The following is an 18,335-nucleotide window of genomic DNA, read 5'->3' on the forward strand; positions in this document are numbered from 1 at the left end:
TTTTGGAGGGAGGCCTCACCCTTTCCGATTATGATTTTAACTCGCAGCCCCCTGTACCAAGGTCATTACAACTCGGTTCCTCTGGAGCTCTCCCGAACGCGTCTGACTTCTCCCCCTTAGGTTGCTGAAGCAAAAATACACCAGTAAAATGCTACAAAGTCGAGGGAGGGCTTATTATGTCACAAATTCTCTGTTCTGGCATCATTTTTAGTGATGAGAACTAATCAAGGGGGAGTCAGATCACCTCCTGAATTTTTTTTGTGAGACTGACAGAATCGCATCGTTTTATGACGCTGTCTTTAAGCTTTTCAAGGAGGTGAGCTGCATTTATGATAATCACAACTGATTAAAGAGGAAAGGAAACTGTAGGTACTCTAGAACTGTAGGTCTCTAGGTTGCTGGAGCAAAGATACACTAGAAACACGCTTTAAAGTTCAATTGTTATTAGTTGGGTTGTAGGGATGAAGAATCCAAATGTGTCAGAGAGATTGTTTATGTTTCGGTTATGTCAAATATTTTATCTGCTTCGTTCAAGCGCGGAAGAATTTTTTTAATTTGGCTTATTCAAAAACGAAAAGAATTTTTAGCAGGTATTATTCGTCGGCAATAGTGTGCATTTAAATAAATTTAGAATAAGCATGGCTGAACGACCAGAGGACTTAAATCTCCCTGCCGCTATAGTTGCCAGGCTTGTCAAAGATGCTTTGCCTGAGGGTATCAACGTATCGAAGGAAGCAAGAGCTGCTATTGCCAGAGCAGCCTCTGTGTTTATTTTATATACAACCTCCTGCTCAAACAATGTTGCTACCAAAGCAGGACGCAAAACCCTCCTTGGACCAGATGTCATTCAAGCCATGACTGACATGGACTTTGAATCTTTTTCTGGTCCACTACAAGAAGCATTAGAAGGTAATTATTTAAAAAAAAGAGAAGATTTTAAATGGACTGATATGTTGAATGGTAGGATAGCCTATGTTCATATATTAGCTAGCCTTTACCCAGTCAAATAATAAAGATAGGCAGAAAGGTAAATGTTTACTGTCGTTTGTAGTGTGTATTACTGCATATAGCAAGATTCTGATGATCACATATTGATTCTTTATCATTTTAAAATAAAAAAACACTGACAGTTAAGAGCAACATTAAAATAGTAAAATTCTAGTTGAGTGAATTTGTTATATCAGAAAGGGGTTAATTTAGGAAAACAAAACTTTCAGGGATAGGGGTACAGGCTAAAGTATATCCTGGGAAGGTATTTTAAGGTCCCTAACTATACCCCCTCCCCCTCCTCTATATAATGCAGCTTTTTGTGCATTACAGCTTATATTTTGGTCAAATTTGATCCTATATTAATATTAAAAGTGTAAATACTGTGCCTTAAAAGGGAAAGCCACTTAGCCAGTGCTTGTCTTTCTGACCTATAACTGTGGCTACAGTTTTTTGTAAGTTATTTGAGGCACTTATTGTTGATGAACTGCAGTCAAAATGCACAGTCCAAGACCATCAATTCAGTTTTCAGCCTAGTCTTGGTTGTGGCCATGTTCTTTCTGCTCTTGTTTTGGCTTTGATAGATGCTGAGAAAAGCAGTGAGAGCATAGCTCTTGCTGCACATGATGTCAGAAGGGCCTTTGATTCACTAATTCATGAGCAGATTATTTTAGATATGGGCCTAGTAGGTGTTGATCCAAGTATGTTAAACCCTTTATATGATATGTATAAAAATTTAAAAGCTAGGCTTAAGCTACCAATAACACCAAACCTGACAAACAACCCAGTACTCCCCATTGAAAAAGGTGTAAGGCAGGGTGCATTGACATCACCTACCACATTTAATAACAGCATTGTTAAACCACAATCTAAGTCAAATCTGACATATATTCTGAGAAGAATTGATCTATCATTAATAAGCTATGCAGATGATGTACTTAATTTGAGCTGCCTCCTTTGTAGTTTAGAGGAGAATTTTATCCAGTTTCAAGTAGAATATGGAAAAATAGGCCTTCATTTTAATGAAAAGAAATCAGATGTGTTGTTGTTTAATGCTAATCAAGGGTCTGTTGTTGATGTTAGGCTGGGTGGTGCTACTGTTCAGCTTGCCAAACACATAGTGTATTTGGGGATCCCTATTGGTTGGTCTATGCTTGAAACACATCATCTTTTGCAGAGTCATCTGCAGAAGCAGATCTCTTTAGCATATAGCCATGTTGTAGTTTATAAGCCTCAGTTTGATTTTCAGATTTTGGCCCATCTATATAATGCAATGGCAGTACTCCATTATCTGTATCTAAGTCCCTTTTGGAGGATTTTCCAAAAGGAAGATAAGAAAGAATTGCAGTCTACATATTATAAATATGCAAAGTACCTCTTATGGCTTCCACCATGGACAAGTAACTGTATTGTGACGAGTCAGTATGGGATTATTGACCCTAATGAAGCAATAATAGCCCAGATTGCCAGATATAACTCTAATATTGTTACTCTTTGTTTCTTGTAGTTAGATATCCATTTGTTCTTTATTTTTCTTGTGTTTGTGTATTCTTTTGTAGTGAGTTTTATTTTTTTGCTTTTTTATCTTATACTCCATCTGTTTCTTTTGATGGGAAATAAATATATACATACATACACACATAGTTCAGACTGGATTGTAGGCATTTAAACAAATCCCATGTTTTGAAATGTGTTGTCTTTAATGGCCTTTAAACAGGGGTAATAGAGATAAAAACTTGAACTTAAGGGGTTTCTCACTCAAAATTATGATTAGGTGCTACAATTGGGTACAGCTTTGGAAGTTTCTATGCTATATGTGTGTCAATAACATCTATTTTTTCAATCATAACAGCATAGAGAAAGTCCATTCTTCAATAAGGCTCAATAATGATTCTTTGAACCTGAAGAGAGGTGAAACAGAAATTGGAGACCAGTGGTGTCAATTACAGGAGGGACAAGGGAACCACCCCATACTCCCCCTCTAGATTTTTTTTTTATATTTTCATTGAAAATGCCTTTATTTGTGTTTTCTTTGAAAAAAAAAATGACAAATCCCCCCACTATATTTTCAAAATGCATTTTACATCCCTCTAAATTTTGTGATTTGACACTGTCTAAGACAGGACCTCTCAGTTCAACAAACACAAAGAAGACTTATGAACAACTTATGGATTTGTTAGCAGTCATTAATGATATTTCTGTTGCTATAAATTTTTCACAAAAATATTAAAAATAAGAATGCTAAAATTTGCTTTACAAATAGGATAGTTCTTGTTCACTTTAAGTTTAATGTTACTTCTTTGTTTTCACTTGAATAATCTGTTTTTATGGCGCCTGGTATTAACCAAGTGACATATAGCTATTGCATATTCTGTTGTTCTGTAGGTTGGTCTGGCGGTCTGTCTGTCCCAGTTTTACTAGTTTAGGCACTTCCAGATAGGCTAGGACAATGAAATTTGGCAGGTGTATCAGGGACCAGACAATATTAAATTAGTAAATAACCGTTTCCCCAATTTGACCATCTTGGGGGGGGGAGTAGGGGGATTGTTAATTTGGAAAAAATAGAAAAATGAGGTATTTTTAACTTCTAAACAGGTAATCAGATCTTAATGAAATTTGATATTTAGAAGGATATTGTGTCTCAGAGCTGTTATTTTAAATCCCAACTGGATCCAATGACATTAAGGGAAGTTGGAGAGGGAACCTAAAATTTGGAAAACAATTAGAGTTGAGGTATTGCAATGAAACTTGGTGGGAAAAATAAGCACAAGCCTTAAATAAATGATTGACATAACCATAAGAGATATGCTCTCTTTGGGGGATTTGGGGGGGGGGGTAATTCTGAAAATTAGAAAAAAAAAGTATTTTTAACTTACAAAGGAGTGATCAGATCTTAATGAAATCTCATATTTAGAAGGATCTTGTGCTTCAGAGCTCTTATTTTAAATCCTGACCAGATCTGGTGACATTGAGGAGAGTCGGAGGGGAAGTAAGAAATCTTGGAAGACATGAAAATAGAGGTATCTTTATCTTGTGAATGGGTGGTTGGATCTTAATGAAACTTGATATATAGAAAGATCTTATGTCTCAGATCCTTCATTTTCAGTTTGAATTGGATCCAGGGACATAGGGGGCTGGAAGGGGAATTGGAAATCTTGGAAACTGGAAATCTTGAAAAGCACTTAGAGTGAAGGGATCAGGATGAAATTTGATGGAAAGGATAAGCACAAGTTCTAGATACATGATTGACATAATTGGAATGGATCTTCTCTCTTTGGAGGAGTTGGGGGATTTCCTATGCTTTGGCAAGTTTGGTGCTTCTGGATGTGCTAGGACAATGAAAATTGGTAGGCATGTCAGGAACCTACACAATTGACTTGATAACAGTCACTTCCCTGATTTGACCATCTGAGGGGCTGGAGGGAGAGGGAAAATTTAAAAAAAACGAGGTATTTTTAATATAGGAATGGATGATCAGATCTTAATGAAATTTGATATTTAGAAAGACTTTGTGTCTCAGAGCTCCTATTTTTAATCCTGATCAGCATTGAGCCTCTAATTTTCCTTTTAAATCAATCTGTTGATTCCTAGAATTTTGCTAGAGCTCATGCAATTTGAGCTCTTGGCTCTCAGCTCTTCTGACCTTGTCATTAGTTCCATATGAGCTCTTATCTCTTGTTTTTTTATTTCTATTCATTTTTAAAATCATGCTGAGAATCATCCTACACATGAAGGGACTACTGAGCCATCAACCACAGCCCAAGGAGGAGCAGCTTTTAAATATGCACTTTATTTAGTGGTATACACATTAAGAAAAAGAGAGACACCATTTGCTGTCTAGTCAATACAAAAGCTTGTTGTTAACCTCTGTACATTACTTAGAGAGGTACATAACTTAGTACATAACATAACATAGTACATAACTGTACATAATAATAATCCACTTAGAGAGGTGTAAAAAAATTTTTTAAAGCAGTGGTATATGCTTTCTCTGAAGTTTGTATCATTAGAAGAATTATTAGTCTAAATATAATTAAATAAAAAAACAAGTTTTTTTAGGTGAAAGTAAGTGGCAACATTAAAACTTAAAACAAACAATTATTAGTCCGTATATGAGGGAGTTTACCTCCTTGTCAATACCTCCTCCTTTACGCTAAAGTTTGGATTTTGTTCCAATTTTTTAAGAATGACCCCTGAATCCCAAAGGCCGTTTAATTACAATACATAACTCTTTTGAAAGTACTAAAAAATACTTTAGCATAAAGAGTGAGATATTGACAAGGGATTGAACCCCCTGATATACGTAATCATTTTCATTCATTTTAAGTTTTAATGTTGCTCCTTACTTTCAGCTGAAAAAACTTTTTTTTTTATTTCTGGTCGTTTTTTAAATAATGCTGGGAAATACGATGGCTCCTTCACGGAAAATCCCCTTTTCCCATGAAACTTTCCTCCATGGAAATATCCTCCAATGTAGCCCTACCTCTCCCCCACCAGAAAGTCTCCCTGAAGACGTCTGTATACTTCACAATAACCAATCCTATAAGTACATAATGTGTAACGTTTACAGCTTGCAGCCCTTCCCTGGGGACTGGGGGGGGGATAATTTTATCCTCAAGGACATAGCCATTAAATTTTTCGACCATCCTGAACAAAATGGTTTTCTCAAAATTTTAATCAATCGAATTTGGGAAAAAACGTTTGTGTGAAGGGGCCTAGTTGCCCTCTAGTTTTTTCACTTTAAAAAGGCACTAGAGCTTTTAATTTCCGTTTGAATGAGCCCTCTCGCAATATTCTGACCACTGGGTTGTTACAATCACCCTGAAAAAAAATAACAAATAAACACACATCCATGATCTTTCTTCTGGCAAAAAAACACAAAATTCCACATTTTGTAGATAGGAGCTTGGAACCTCTACTGTATGGTTCTCTGATATGCTGAATCTGATGGTGTGATTATCATTAAGATTCTGTGACTTTTAAGGGGTGTTTCCCTCTTTCTTTGAAAATAAGCCAAATTTTCTCTGGCCTTTAATTTTTGATGGGTACAATTAAACTTGATGAAACTTCAAGACTTGAAATCATCATTAAAGTCTAATTATTTTGATGCATCTATTGGTATCAAAATTCCGTTTTTTACAGTTTCTGTTACTATTCAGCCAGGTCACACCTTACTTACAGTGTGCTATCACGAGCTATTTGAAAAAGACAAAAACATTGAATTCCATGTCTGCTAGTCTGGGAATAGAAACAAATTTACTCTCTTAATTCCCTAATTGTTTATTATTAAGTATATTTTCCAGGTATATATTTGGCACAGACTTCACAATGGGGAGGGGACTTCAGTCCTGCCCCCTATAAATCTTAACCTTCTTTGATCACTGGTCCCTTCTTATTCAATTCAACAAATGTTGTTTTTGCCCTCCCCCCAAATATTGCTGCAGGGCTGTATATAGGATTTTCTTGGGGAGGAGTACAAAAGGATTTGTTTTGGGAGGGAGGCTGGAAATTGATTTTCTGGGGGCTATAAAAGGATTTTTCAAGGGGGATTACAAAAGGATTTTTCGGGGGGGGGGGTATGAAAAACTTCTTAGCTAAATTTAATGGGATCAACATCTTTATAAATTTCGTCAAAGTGGCGGCAAAATATTATTTTATGAGAACTGCATACTTCTAGGAACACTGCCGCTATTTACATGTCCAAATCACCCATTCCTTAAATGTGAGAACCAAAATGATATGCATCCTGACCAATCCCTTGATAAAACCTTTTTTTTTTTACTCTCGTGGCAAAGACTAAGTAACCCAATATGTTGATAGAATTTGAAACAATGACGCTTGGCAACCATTGAGAATGATTGAAAGCAATGATTAAGTTAAAAAAAAAAAAAAACAGAACCATTTCACTTGTTAACACATTATTTAACGCCAATGAAATAACGATCAAAGGATTAAAAAGCTCAAAATTAGTAATTGATTCTTGGTTACACAGTGGTTTATTTGAGGGGGGGGGGGGGGGCTCGTCAATCTCTTTAAAATAGCCAAATCAGCATAGTATATGAATACCACCTTTAGGAGATTTTCATTTGATTTCACGGAAACAAATTCTTTAAGCAGAATGCAATGGAAAAAGGTTGTACATCTGTCTGGCACGTATAAAAGGGGTTATCTTTAGATATGTGTCGCCCTCTCAGAATTGTCCATACACATATTATATCAGTTCTGTTGACAAGGGCGCTTCCAGGATTCTTTGTGGGGGGAGCTTCACAAAAAAACTTAAAAACATACATCAAAAATTTGTTAAAATGCATTTTTGTCACATGTGAGGCCGTATCCGGGGGGGGGGGAGGGAAGTGTTAAGGGCGTGGCCCGCCCCCTCCCCTACCCTGATATGTCTGTCTAGCTTGTAAAACTTAAAAATGAGTATAAGCCAATTTGTGATGCAAGTTTTTTGTGTGGCCCCTCCCAAAGAAATCCTTTTGTAACCCCCTCCCCTAAGAGAAAAAATCATGGATACGTTCCTTGTTACGTGTTTACGAGTCAGGCAAAAATTTCGGTGGGGGTTCAAAACTTCTAACCCTACCTGGACATGGCCTTTTCTGTTGGATTCAGTTCTTTTGCCTTTTTGACGTTTTGGGGCCATCTCAAAGTAAAAACTTGTGCAAGTGCACAACATCTTGAAATCTTAAAACACTGCGATGGGTAAGGATTTATGCAGCAATAAATTTACATTTGCTGCAGTTGACAAAATAAAAGATTTGTGCTGCAGTTGCTGCAAACAGAGGAGAGGGGGTCTTTTGGCCCCGTCTTAGACAGTGTCAAATCACAAAATTTAGAGGAGTGTAAAATGCGTTTTGAAAATATAGCGGGGGGGGGCAATTTGTTGTTCTTTTTCAAACAAAACACAAATAAAGGCATTTTCAATGAAAATATGTAAAAAAATCTAGAGGGGTAGTAAGGGGGGGGGTCCCTTGTCCCTCCTATAATTGACACCACTGGTCTCATATTTCTGTTTCGCCTCTCTTCAGGTCTCTAAGAATCGTTATTGAACCTTCTTGAAGAAATGGACTTTCTCTAACCACCATTGTGGCTTAAAAAATAGATATTATTGACACCATATATAACATAGAAATTGCCAAAGCCGTACCCAATTGTAGCACCTAATCATAATTTTGAGTGAGAAACTCCTTAAGTTCAACGTTCTCATCTCCATTACCCCTGTTTAAAGGCTTTTAAAGATAAGACATTTCAAAACATGGGGTTCGTTTAAATGCCTACATCCCTGAAAGTTCATTTTCCTAACCTAACCCCTTTCTGAGATAGCAAGAAGTCACTCAACTAGAATTTTACCCTTAAAACGAACAGAAATTACCCCATATATGAAAGGGGATGTTCCCTCCTCAACGCCTTGCTCCTTGCGCTAAAGTTTGACTGTTTCTCTCAACTCTACTTTTCAAAACAGTAAAAGCTTTAGTGTAAAGAGTGGGGCGTTGAAAAGCGAACAGCCCCTTTCATTTATGGGGTAATTTCTGTTCGTTTTAAGTGTTAATGTTGCTCCTTACTTTCAGTTAAAAAAATTTGTTTTTTTTTATATTTAATTTCTGAATGTTTCTGAGTTAATCCATGTATTGATTTTCGGCTATCCGCAGATGAAAAATTGAAGAAATTTGCACTTTTTTTTTGCTAAATCGGTTTCTCATATTTTTGATCAAACAGTTTTGAGAAAAACTAGGAGGGGAGGAGGTCCAGTTGCCCTCCAATTTTTTGGTTACTTAAAAGGGTAACTAGAACTTTGTTTTTTTACAAACGTTTTCATTAGTAAAAGATATATGTCACTTACGAATTAGCTTATGTAACGAACTTCTATATTCGTATGTTTTTATTATGTATATGAGGGGGTTCGCCCACTTGTCAATACCTTGCTCTTTACACTAAAGCTTAAATTTTGTCCTAATTCCTTAAGAATGACCCATGAATCACAAATTCCTCCATGGAAAGTTTCCCCCACATAACTGCCTCTTCTCAACCCCTCCTCCCAACCAAAAATCCCCCTGAAAATATCCGTGCACCTCCATATAACCATTACTATATGCAAACATTGGTCAAAGTTTGTAATTTGCATCCCCTCCCAAGGGGACTGTGGGGGAGTAAGTCGTCCCCAAAGACATAGTTATATGATTTTTCGACTATTTTGAATAAAATGGCTATCTTAGGCTTTTGATCCGACAACTTTGGGAAAAAATGAGCATGGGAGGGGGCCTAGGTGCCCTCCAGTTTTTTTGGTCACTTTAAAAGGTCACTAGAACTTTTCATTTCCATTCGAATGAGCCCTATTGCAAAACTCTAGGACCACTGGGTCGATACAATCACCCCTGAAAAAAATGAATAAATAAATAAATAAAAAACAAAAAAATAAACACGCATCTGTGATCTGTCTTCTGACAAAAAAATACAAAATTCCACATTTTTGTTGATAGGAGCATGAAGCTTCTACAGTAGGGTTCTCTGATATGCTGAATCTAATGGTGTGGTTTTCGTTAAGATTCTATTACTTTTAAGGGGTGTTTCCCCCTATTTTCTAAAATAAGACAAATATTCTCAGGCTCGTAGCTTTTAATGGGTAAGACTAAACTCAATGAAACTTGTATTAAAATCAGCGTTAAAATACGATTATTTTGATGTAACTATTGGTATCAAAATTCCGTTTTTTAGAGTTTTGGTTACTATTTAGCTGGGTTGGTTCTTACTACAGTTGATTACCACAAACTGTTTGATTAGAGAAGCACATCCATTTCTGATTGACCCTCCTCCTCCTCCATGGGGCAAACTAAAAATGCATAAAGTGGGCTTGCTTACAGGTAACATTACCTATAGAGCAAAGCATATTATGCATTATTAGTTTTTATGCATTATTAGTCTTGTTGGAGGGGGATTTTAGAAACCTAAAAATTGGATGTGCTTCTCTAATAATGACAAAGAAGCAATATACAATCATCAGAATCTTGCTGTATGCAGAAATATGCACTTTAGAACACTTGGAACAAAAGTAACCATTTAGGCTACCAGCAAAAATATGCCACAACTAATTTTCCTGAAAAAATAAGGTATAAGCCTAGGATTTGGCTATACTTAAGCAAATTTGTTCAGAAAATAATTCTTGCTTCATAATATGCAGAATAAGAACTCCTTTCACTTTTGTACAATTTTTTTAAGACAAATTTCTGAAAAATAAACATAGGTTTGACTGCATTTTTACGTTTTCAAATACTCTAAATAATTAAACACCATCAATAGGCTCCAGTACTGTCTAATTATTTCTCACAAAAACATGTTAATAAGGCAAATACTGATTACTTAGGTTTGGTTAGGTTAGATGGTATTTGGGAATTTGCTTATAAATGGTTTTCAAGACTCACAGAATAGACACAAATATTTTGAATTTGATAGAAAAACTGAAAATACAAGGAAAAAAACTCACCATCTTGATGCTAAAAGTAAAAGTCAAATTCTTTTACAGAGTTAATTATATGGGCAAACTCCAGGATGTTAATTTAAGAGAAACATTCCAAGAACAGCTGGGTATGAATTTGGGGGATGTAATAATGTAGAAAATAGATGTAATGATTTCAGGAAAAATAGTTTTTGATGCAGTAGAATGTAGCTTAGAGAGAAAAATTAGAAAGCTGCCAAAGATATTAGCAAACAAGCTGAAGCTTGGTAAAAGAGAGAAGGGCTTTGTATAAGAAGTCTATGAGTGATTTTCCTAAACACTTCCAATCAAATTTTTTAGAAAGCCATTATGTTCACTGTTATTGAAAGCTTCAGAAATTACGTTTTTGAGAATTACAACCCCCCCCCCTCCTCACACACATACATACATACAGCCCTCAGAACAAGGGTTGTAAGTTATGCCCTGGGGTATATAAGGTTTATATAATATGGGCGATTGTATAAGCTTCAGAGGGGGCTCATTGGATTAGTAATCAGAAGCTCTAGTATCCTTTTTAAAATTGAGGGTGATCAAAGGGTGAATATCCCCTCCCCCAAACTTTGTCTTTTCCCAAAATGCACCTGACAGAAATTTTTAGATGGCCATTTCATCAACATTTCTCAGTATATATGAATATATTACTTAATATGTGAAATCTAAAAATATATTAAATCTCAATATTTAACAACATTGACAGTAATCTTGAGGCCTTATACCTAGACTAATACAAGTGATATCTAGTCCATCTAACTTAATTGAAAATAAATCTTGAAGGAAATACAATAATAGTTTTTACATAAAAAGATTTCTTTTGATGTTGATTCCAAATACATAAAATTCATAAATTATATGTGATTTTTTAAATTTATGAGCTGGAGTTTTTTGTAAAAAATGATAAAACACCTCCAAAAAGTGAATTGGGTGGAATCTCTGGTTTTTCCATTAGTATAATATTTTGCTCCAAGTTGGACGTATTAGCTTATAGACCATTATGCATTTTGTTGATTGAAATTTTGTTGAATGAAATCTCTTTCAACATTCCTTGTGGCTGCACAAGGCCACCTTAAATGCACAGGCTAATTTTTAATCAACTTAAATAATTAACCTATAGTTATTTATATTCATGATTGAAGGTTGAATCATTGATAAAATATTGCATTACACACCAAAAAATTCTTGACAGGTAAATATTATTAGCAACATTTTATTACTAACTATTTATGCAAGTAATTGCTAACCTACTAACTAATTATGGAAACTAATAATTAGTTGTAAGTTCTTTAAATCTCATTCTTATAAGGATATATAGGCAGTTGTAAAACATAAACTGAAATAAAAAACTTACAGTCTTTAATTAAAAAAAAAAAAAGCTTCCAATTGGTTTCAAAAAAAAAAAAATCCAAGTTGAAATTTACCCAATAAAGATTTTTATTTGACAGCACAATGTTAAATGAAATTCAAGCTGCTTTAGTTTAAAATGAGGTTATGGGAAGAACTTGGTTTATTTTTCTCCATGTTCACAACTCAATTTAAAATGTTCATTGAATTGGCTCTGTCTTAACTGATTAACAGATAGTATTTAGAACTTGGGGGATTTTAGAGAAGTTTCAACTTCAGCTATTTAGATTTTTAACTTTTAACACTTCTGCAGGCAAACTTTTCTCTTATTTTTGTTTAACAAAGATAGCAGAAAAGTTTTCAAAATTTTTATTGAATCAATGTGAAGCTATTATTAAGTTTTTTAATTTGGTCCCTTAGAAACAGGACAATATCAATTGCTCAATCAATGACGACCTTTGGGAGCTTTTGTTCTCGAAAGTGTCCTCCACCCTCTCACAAACCAATCCTGCCCCATACCCCCCAAAAAAATTAGATATGGCTGCATTAGAAAAGATCCGAAATAAATATGTTTTTCCTCTGCTGAAGAGTAAAGATGTGTTTTCAGCAGAGTAAAAAAAAATTGACGTCACAATGAATAATCAACTGAAAGCTGAAAGAAATAGCTTAAGAAAAATGAAACCAATAATGAACTTATAAATTATAAACAACAAAACTAATATTCATCTGAAACTCAAAACAAACAGTTTTGTGCTATGGTACCCATGTGCTCAGTGAAACTAATATTTTTTTGTCAATTATTTAAATAAAACTAATATTCAACTCATGCTCAAAACAAAACAGTTTTGTGCTACCTATGTGCTATCAACGCTACTCATGCAAAAAAGTTATTTTCATGCTATTCTAGGAGAGGGACTGTAATTTTCCTGAATAAGGTTTTTAACCATGCTGGTTCCAATGGTACCCTTTTTATTTTGATCTGAGACCCTTTTTGAGGGGTTTCAGGCCTGTTTTAATAATCATTATAAATTTCTTTTGGAATAATCTTTTACTTTTGAGACAAATCGGAAAAATAGTTACCATTCCTAAATAAGTGTTCAATGGCGATTTTTTCCAATAAGCATTTTTTTTCTAAACATTAGAAAGTTTTTTCTCTATTAAAAAAAAAATTCTAAATGATTCAACAAGGAAGTTGTCTGTCTTGTACCCCAATTAATTTTTTTAAGCTGTTATTCTAAGAGTTAAAACAGTATAAGAGATAAAACTATTAAAAGAAAGAGATGTTAGATTTAATAAAAATAAAACCAATAATGAACTTAGAATGTACCCAAAATATAATTAGTATACTAAACAAAATCAAAACGAAGAGAAATTACTACATGTATAAAGTGGGAAATATTCTCCCTTGCACTCCGATCATAGCGCAATTGTTATATGTGCTGTACTGAAAGCAATGTATATTTTAAGTAATTTTGAAACAAGAGAGAAATAAAACCTGGGCCTTTTGTCAAATACAAACTCAAGGCTGTATCCAGAGTAAAGTGGTTGCCTGGCTGCAGCTCATTCTCTCCCCCCCCCCTTTATCGCCTTAAGGTTAAATTCTACTCATAAAAAGCTACAACAATTAAATAAACTGATGTTGATGCATAAGCCACCTTGAACAAATCACCTAAAACAATGCATCCTGAGTTATGGGTGTTATTGTGTTTCAGCCCCCATCCCCTCGTTCAAAGGTTCAATTTTACTCACAAGATAAAATGGCAACAAAAATACATATAGATGATTTTAATATGTTCTGTGAAGTTTTTTTTACCACACCCCTCAAAAAATCCTAGTCTCTCCTTAAAAATTAATCCTAGATACAGCACTAATTTTGTGTATTTTTTGTAATACACAAAACAGTGCTGAACTGCATGAGAGTCAGGAAGGTGTACTACGTGTAACAAGGTCGTAAGAAAGACGCATTTGCACTATCAAGAACGGCTCAGGCCTAAAACCAAAGAATATGTCACACACCGGCTTAACTTAAGAAAAGGGAGCAAAAACACTTTCAAGCTTTTAAGGGAAAGATAAACCTGTTTTTCGGACTGAATAGAAAATCTATCGTAATAGCCGGAGAAGAAAGCTTGGTAAGATGAGTTTTGGATACGATAAAATTCATAGATAGGAGTTGAGCAATTACAAACCTCAAATCGGCTTGGCCTCAAAAGAGCCTCGTCAATCACTTCCTTTCTATTCGTCATGCCAATTACAAGGATGTTGTTCAGCGGTTTCGGTCCATCCATTTTGGCAACAGCACTGTTCACAGTACATATTGTTCTGGATGAAATACGGTCTACATTTTGTAAAGCAAAAGAGAAGTGAAAGAAAGCACTTTTTGTAAAAATTGATTTGTCCTTCGACATCATTTTTTTTGTTGCGTTGTGGGTTATGTTACAAAAAATTAAAACTAAATTCATTTATATCTACCTTTTAATCAAAAATATAATTATTAAAAACTAAAATTTCAATAGCAATCAAGACCACATCAAAGAAAATTTTCAAGTCAAATGAACAGCTTTTATGTCAATATTCTTCTTTTAGTCTTTTAAAGATATAGAGCAATGGTGCTTAAACAACCTTTAGAAAATGAATATGTTTAATTTTTGAAGAAATCTATTTTATCCTTTGCAGTGAAGTTTTTCAATAACAAATATATTTGGCTCTTTTATGCATTTTAAAGAAATATTTTGGGAATGAAGAAATGTTAATGGAACTTTAGTATATATTAGTCTTATGGAACAAGATTAATATTGGAAAATGTAATTGCAACAAATTTGAGAACTTTTGCTACTCTACCTATTATTCGATGTTATAATAATGAAAGAAAAATTACTTAAAATATATATTGCTTTCAGTAAAGCGCGTATAACAATCGCACTATGATTGGAGTGCAAGGGGGGAAATTTCTCACTTTGTATATCTAGTAATTTCTGTTCATTTTAAGGCCGTGATTAAGTGAACTTGAAAACATCGAGCTTCAAAATTGAAGTTAGGTTAGCCTTCTGTCTTTTAATTCTCTAGAGACCATCGATTGTCAAAACTTCAAATAGCACCAATTATCAAGTCTTGTAGAAGGTTTTGATAGACAGCTTCCTTTGGCGAGATGCTTCAGCCGAAAAATAGTAATATATTTGGCTGCGTCTTGCAAAGCTTGGTTACCGACCAAGGGAGAAGAGAAAATGAGCAAAAGAGCACTATCATTCACAAGTACAAAATGCCCATGTATATGAAGCTGTGATGGCATGCATAGAGTGTATTTCAAAATTTATTGTTTTTTCCACTTTTTTCCGTAAAGAGTAACTTTAGCGTAAAGAGTAAGGCGTTGAGGAGCTCTTTACAGTAAAGTTTGACTCTTTCTCTTAACTCTACATTTTAAAACAGTAAAAAACTTAAGCGTAAAGAGCGGGGCGTTGAGGAGGAAAAGCCCCTTTCATATACGGAGTAATTTCTGATCGTTTTATGTTTTAATGTCGCTCCTTACTTTCTTTTAAAAAAACTTTTTTTTTTAATGTAGATAGGAGCTTGAAACTTCTACATTAGGATTATCTGATACGCTGAATCTGATGGTGTAAATTTCGTTAAGGTTTTATTATTTTTAGGGTTTTTTTTCCCCTCACCTGTGCTTCCAAACTTTAGTCTCTAGATCGCGCATGAAAAATGCAGGATCAAAAATCCGTCAACAATCCTTCAATTCGTCGCAATCCAAGTTTCTACCACCAGTCACGATCTGGTAGGGCAACGGGGAAGAAGCTACAGGGTTCTGCTCCGCCTCAGGGGTTGTCGCTCGACCTAAATCTCTTGACTTGTCTAGTTCTTCGGCGTACCGCATTATTAGGTATTTTGGATATTTGCATCTACCAAGCTCCAAATATTTTTTTACAAAGGCGCTGTCTATGTGTGGTATCACTTAAGATATATACCTCGCTTTGGTTTAATTTTCCTTATGATTTCGGCTTTGTGTGCACAACTTTACTGAAGGCTCCTGACTATTTCTCATTTTTAGGTTTCTTCATTGCATTGAAATAATTTATGAAAATTTCACACTCTATTAACAAGCAGCTGATTATGCCAGCTTGTCATTTTGGTCTCTAGGGGGTATTATCGGCGATCTGAAACGATTCTTTCTGGCAACCGACTTGTAAAAATTTCAGGTAGCTGAAAATATTCTAGGGGACTGTTAGAAAACAGGAAAATACATAGAAAAACGGTTCCATTATTCTTACAGGTTATTGTCTTCTGCTCATGATAGTACCGATTTTGTTCTAAAAGCAATATCCTTTATAGAGTACACTTGTGAAAAAGACCTAGACATTTTCTAAGATTTCTAAGCAATTAGAGGAAATAGAGCAAAATCCTTGCAAACATTTTGTAGCATCTTCAAGAAGCTATGGCCTGATATTAAAAGCGGCATCTTCCGCCAATGAAAACTTGAGTACTTTTTAAGTATAAATTTTCAATTTAACATGGGATTTTCGAGTTCCATCAGTTCACTTAATCACGGCCTTAAGTTTGATTAGAATGTCAATTTTATTTTGGGTGCGTTCTAAGCTCATTATCAGTTTTCTTTTTTTTTATTAAGTCTAATATTCGTTTCTTTTAACTGTTTTATCTCTTATACTGTTTTAACCCTTGTAATAACTGTAAAAAAAATATAATTGGGATACAAGACATACAACTTCCTCATTCAATTATTTAGTAATTTCTGTTCATTTTGAGTTGAATGTTAGTTTTATTTTTTGTAACTTACAAGTTCATTATTGGTTTCATTTTTATTAAGTTGTTTCTTTTAACTTTTAGTTGGTTGTTCATTAAAATGTCAATTATTTTTTACTCTACTGTAGACATGCTTTCGTTCTTTACTTTTATTTTAAAAAACTTGTTTTTTTTAATTAAAAAAATTAGGCTCTCCTGAATTGTGGTAGTTTAGAAAAAAAACTCAGATCCAAGCTTTTTATAAGAGTAATGATATGAATGAAGGTAGAATTTATAGAGGCATTAGCTGGGTTTCTATAGGAAGCTATTTACTGACCATGACAATACTTACTAGGCTACTAGAGTTTGTAAATAAAGTTTCAAGTAAAAAAAAAAACGCCATGAATTTAGAAAGGGATAGAATTTAGAAAGGGATACTAATTTTTCCTGACTACATAGATAGTTGAGAAGTGTCTGAATTGTGAGGTCCTAGATTAGGAACATGCATTTGAATCAGCTAGTAGAATAGCCTTACTGAAAGTCTTATCCTCTCATGATATGACAAGTGAGTAGGCCTACATCAAAGTTATTAGTTCTATATTTGGGAATAATATTGCTGCAGTTAAGGTCAGAAGCAAGTCTAGAAGTTGATTTGATCATCCCTGTTTGTATAGGTTGTTTAGATGGACTTTGTCCTAAGGAACATAGTAAAATACACGGGAGGCCATTATATCTAATGTGGAGGTAAACTCTCCTAGACTTATTTTATGCAGACCATTAAGTGTCCTAATGCTAGTCAATTCAGTAAATTTTCAGTGCTATTGGGAAATCAGATTTCAAGAATAGATTTGAAAGTTAATGTTAAGGAGACTCAGTTGTTAAAATTAAGAAGAACTAAAAATATAGGGATGAAATCGAAAAGGGAGGGATGAATCATTTGAGTGACTTCCCTTACAGAGGTAGGGTAATTAGTAAGGGCGTTATATGCATTAAATATGTAAAAAGAAGGAAGACATCATATCTAATTTCTACAAAAAAAAAAAAAAAAAAAAAAAAATAAACAAGCAATTTGCCAGCAAGGACCACTTCTAATATAAAAGTTCATCCTCATAGGTTGCCATTACTGCTCTTTCGTTTCCTTTCTTGGTATTCTTATTTACCTTATTTTTTTATTTTTTTTTTTATAGATTGGAAAAACGCACAGAAAGATAAGAAAGAGGCTGCAAAGAAAAAAGCTGAAAGTAAACCCCAGACTTCAGAAAGTATTACTATTGAGGCAGAATAACTTTGGTCATTTTATTTTTGTAAGATAACTTTTTTATTGAAATATATGTATTTACAGTTTTCTTATTTGTTTTTTTTTAGCTGAATTTATAATCAATGATTTGGTAGAGTACTCTGGATACCTATTTTCGAAATTCACATTAAAATGGATCTATATTTAAGCTTTAGGAAATTATAAGGAGCGTTACAAGAACCATGAGATTCTGGAGGAAAAGGCAACTGCATACCACTTTAATATATTTCAAGCCAAAAAATAATTAATGCTTAATTCATTAGTATTAATTAGTGGTTTTAAAAGCATTTTAGGTGTTTCATTGCCAAAATATGCTGCAGGAGGTTTTCTGGGAAATCCCAAATTGAAATATTTGCTGCTGTAAAGATAACTTTTCATAGGTCCTATGATGGCGCAGTGGATTTGACCTTAGCTTGGTAATACGGGACCCAAAGATCGAATCACGCTGCAGGAATGCACTGCAGGGCCGACGCAGGGACCTTAGTAGTC

The 18,335-nt window shown here is 34.4% G+C and overlaps 1 protein-coding gene and 1 long non-coding RNA gene across 2 annotated transcripts in view; both read left to right on the forward strand.

Annotated features, from left to right (window-relative positions):
• The window catches only part of LOC136037087 (uncharacterized), a 215,806-nt gene that overhangs the window by 189,136 nt on the left and 8,335 nt on the right, over positions 1-18,335 (forward strand). The gene's annotated exons all lie outside the window — the stretch shown is intronic.
• On the forward strand, positions 597-17,895 carry LOC136037086 (DNA polymerase epsilon subunit 3-like). The gene is made up of 2 exons (XM_065719536.1): positions 597-909; positions 17,737-17,895. Exons 1-2 carry the CDS (start codon positions 639-641, stop codon positions 17,832-17,834), a joined length of 369 nt encoding a protein of 122 aa, XP_065575608.1. The 5' UTR covers positions 597-638; the 3' UTR covers positions 17,835-17,895.

This window comes from Artemia franciscana, chromosome 16, assembly GCF_032884065.1.
Source record: "Artemia franciscana chromosome 16, ASM3288406v1, whole genome shotgun sequence".
Taxonomy (NCBI): Eukaryota; Metazoa; Arthropoda; class Branchiopoda; order Anostraca; family Artemiidae; genus Artemia; species Artemia franciscana.

Excerpts from the sequence above, each read along its gene's own strand:
- LOC136037086 (XM_065719536.1), top strand. The coding sequence starts at position 639 with ATGGCTGAACGACCAGAGGACTTAAATCTCCCTGCCGCTATAGTTGCC. Across the intron at positions 910-17,736 it reads ACTACAAGAAGCATTAGAAG|ATTGGAAAAACGCACAGAAA; the intron begins GTAATTATTTAA and ends TTTTTTTTATAG.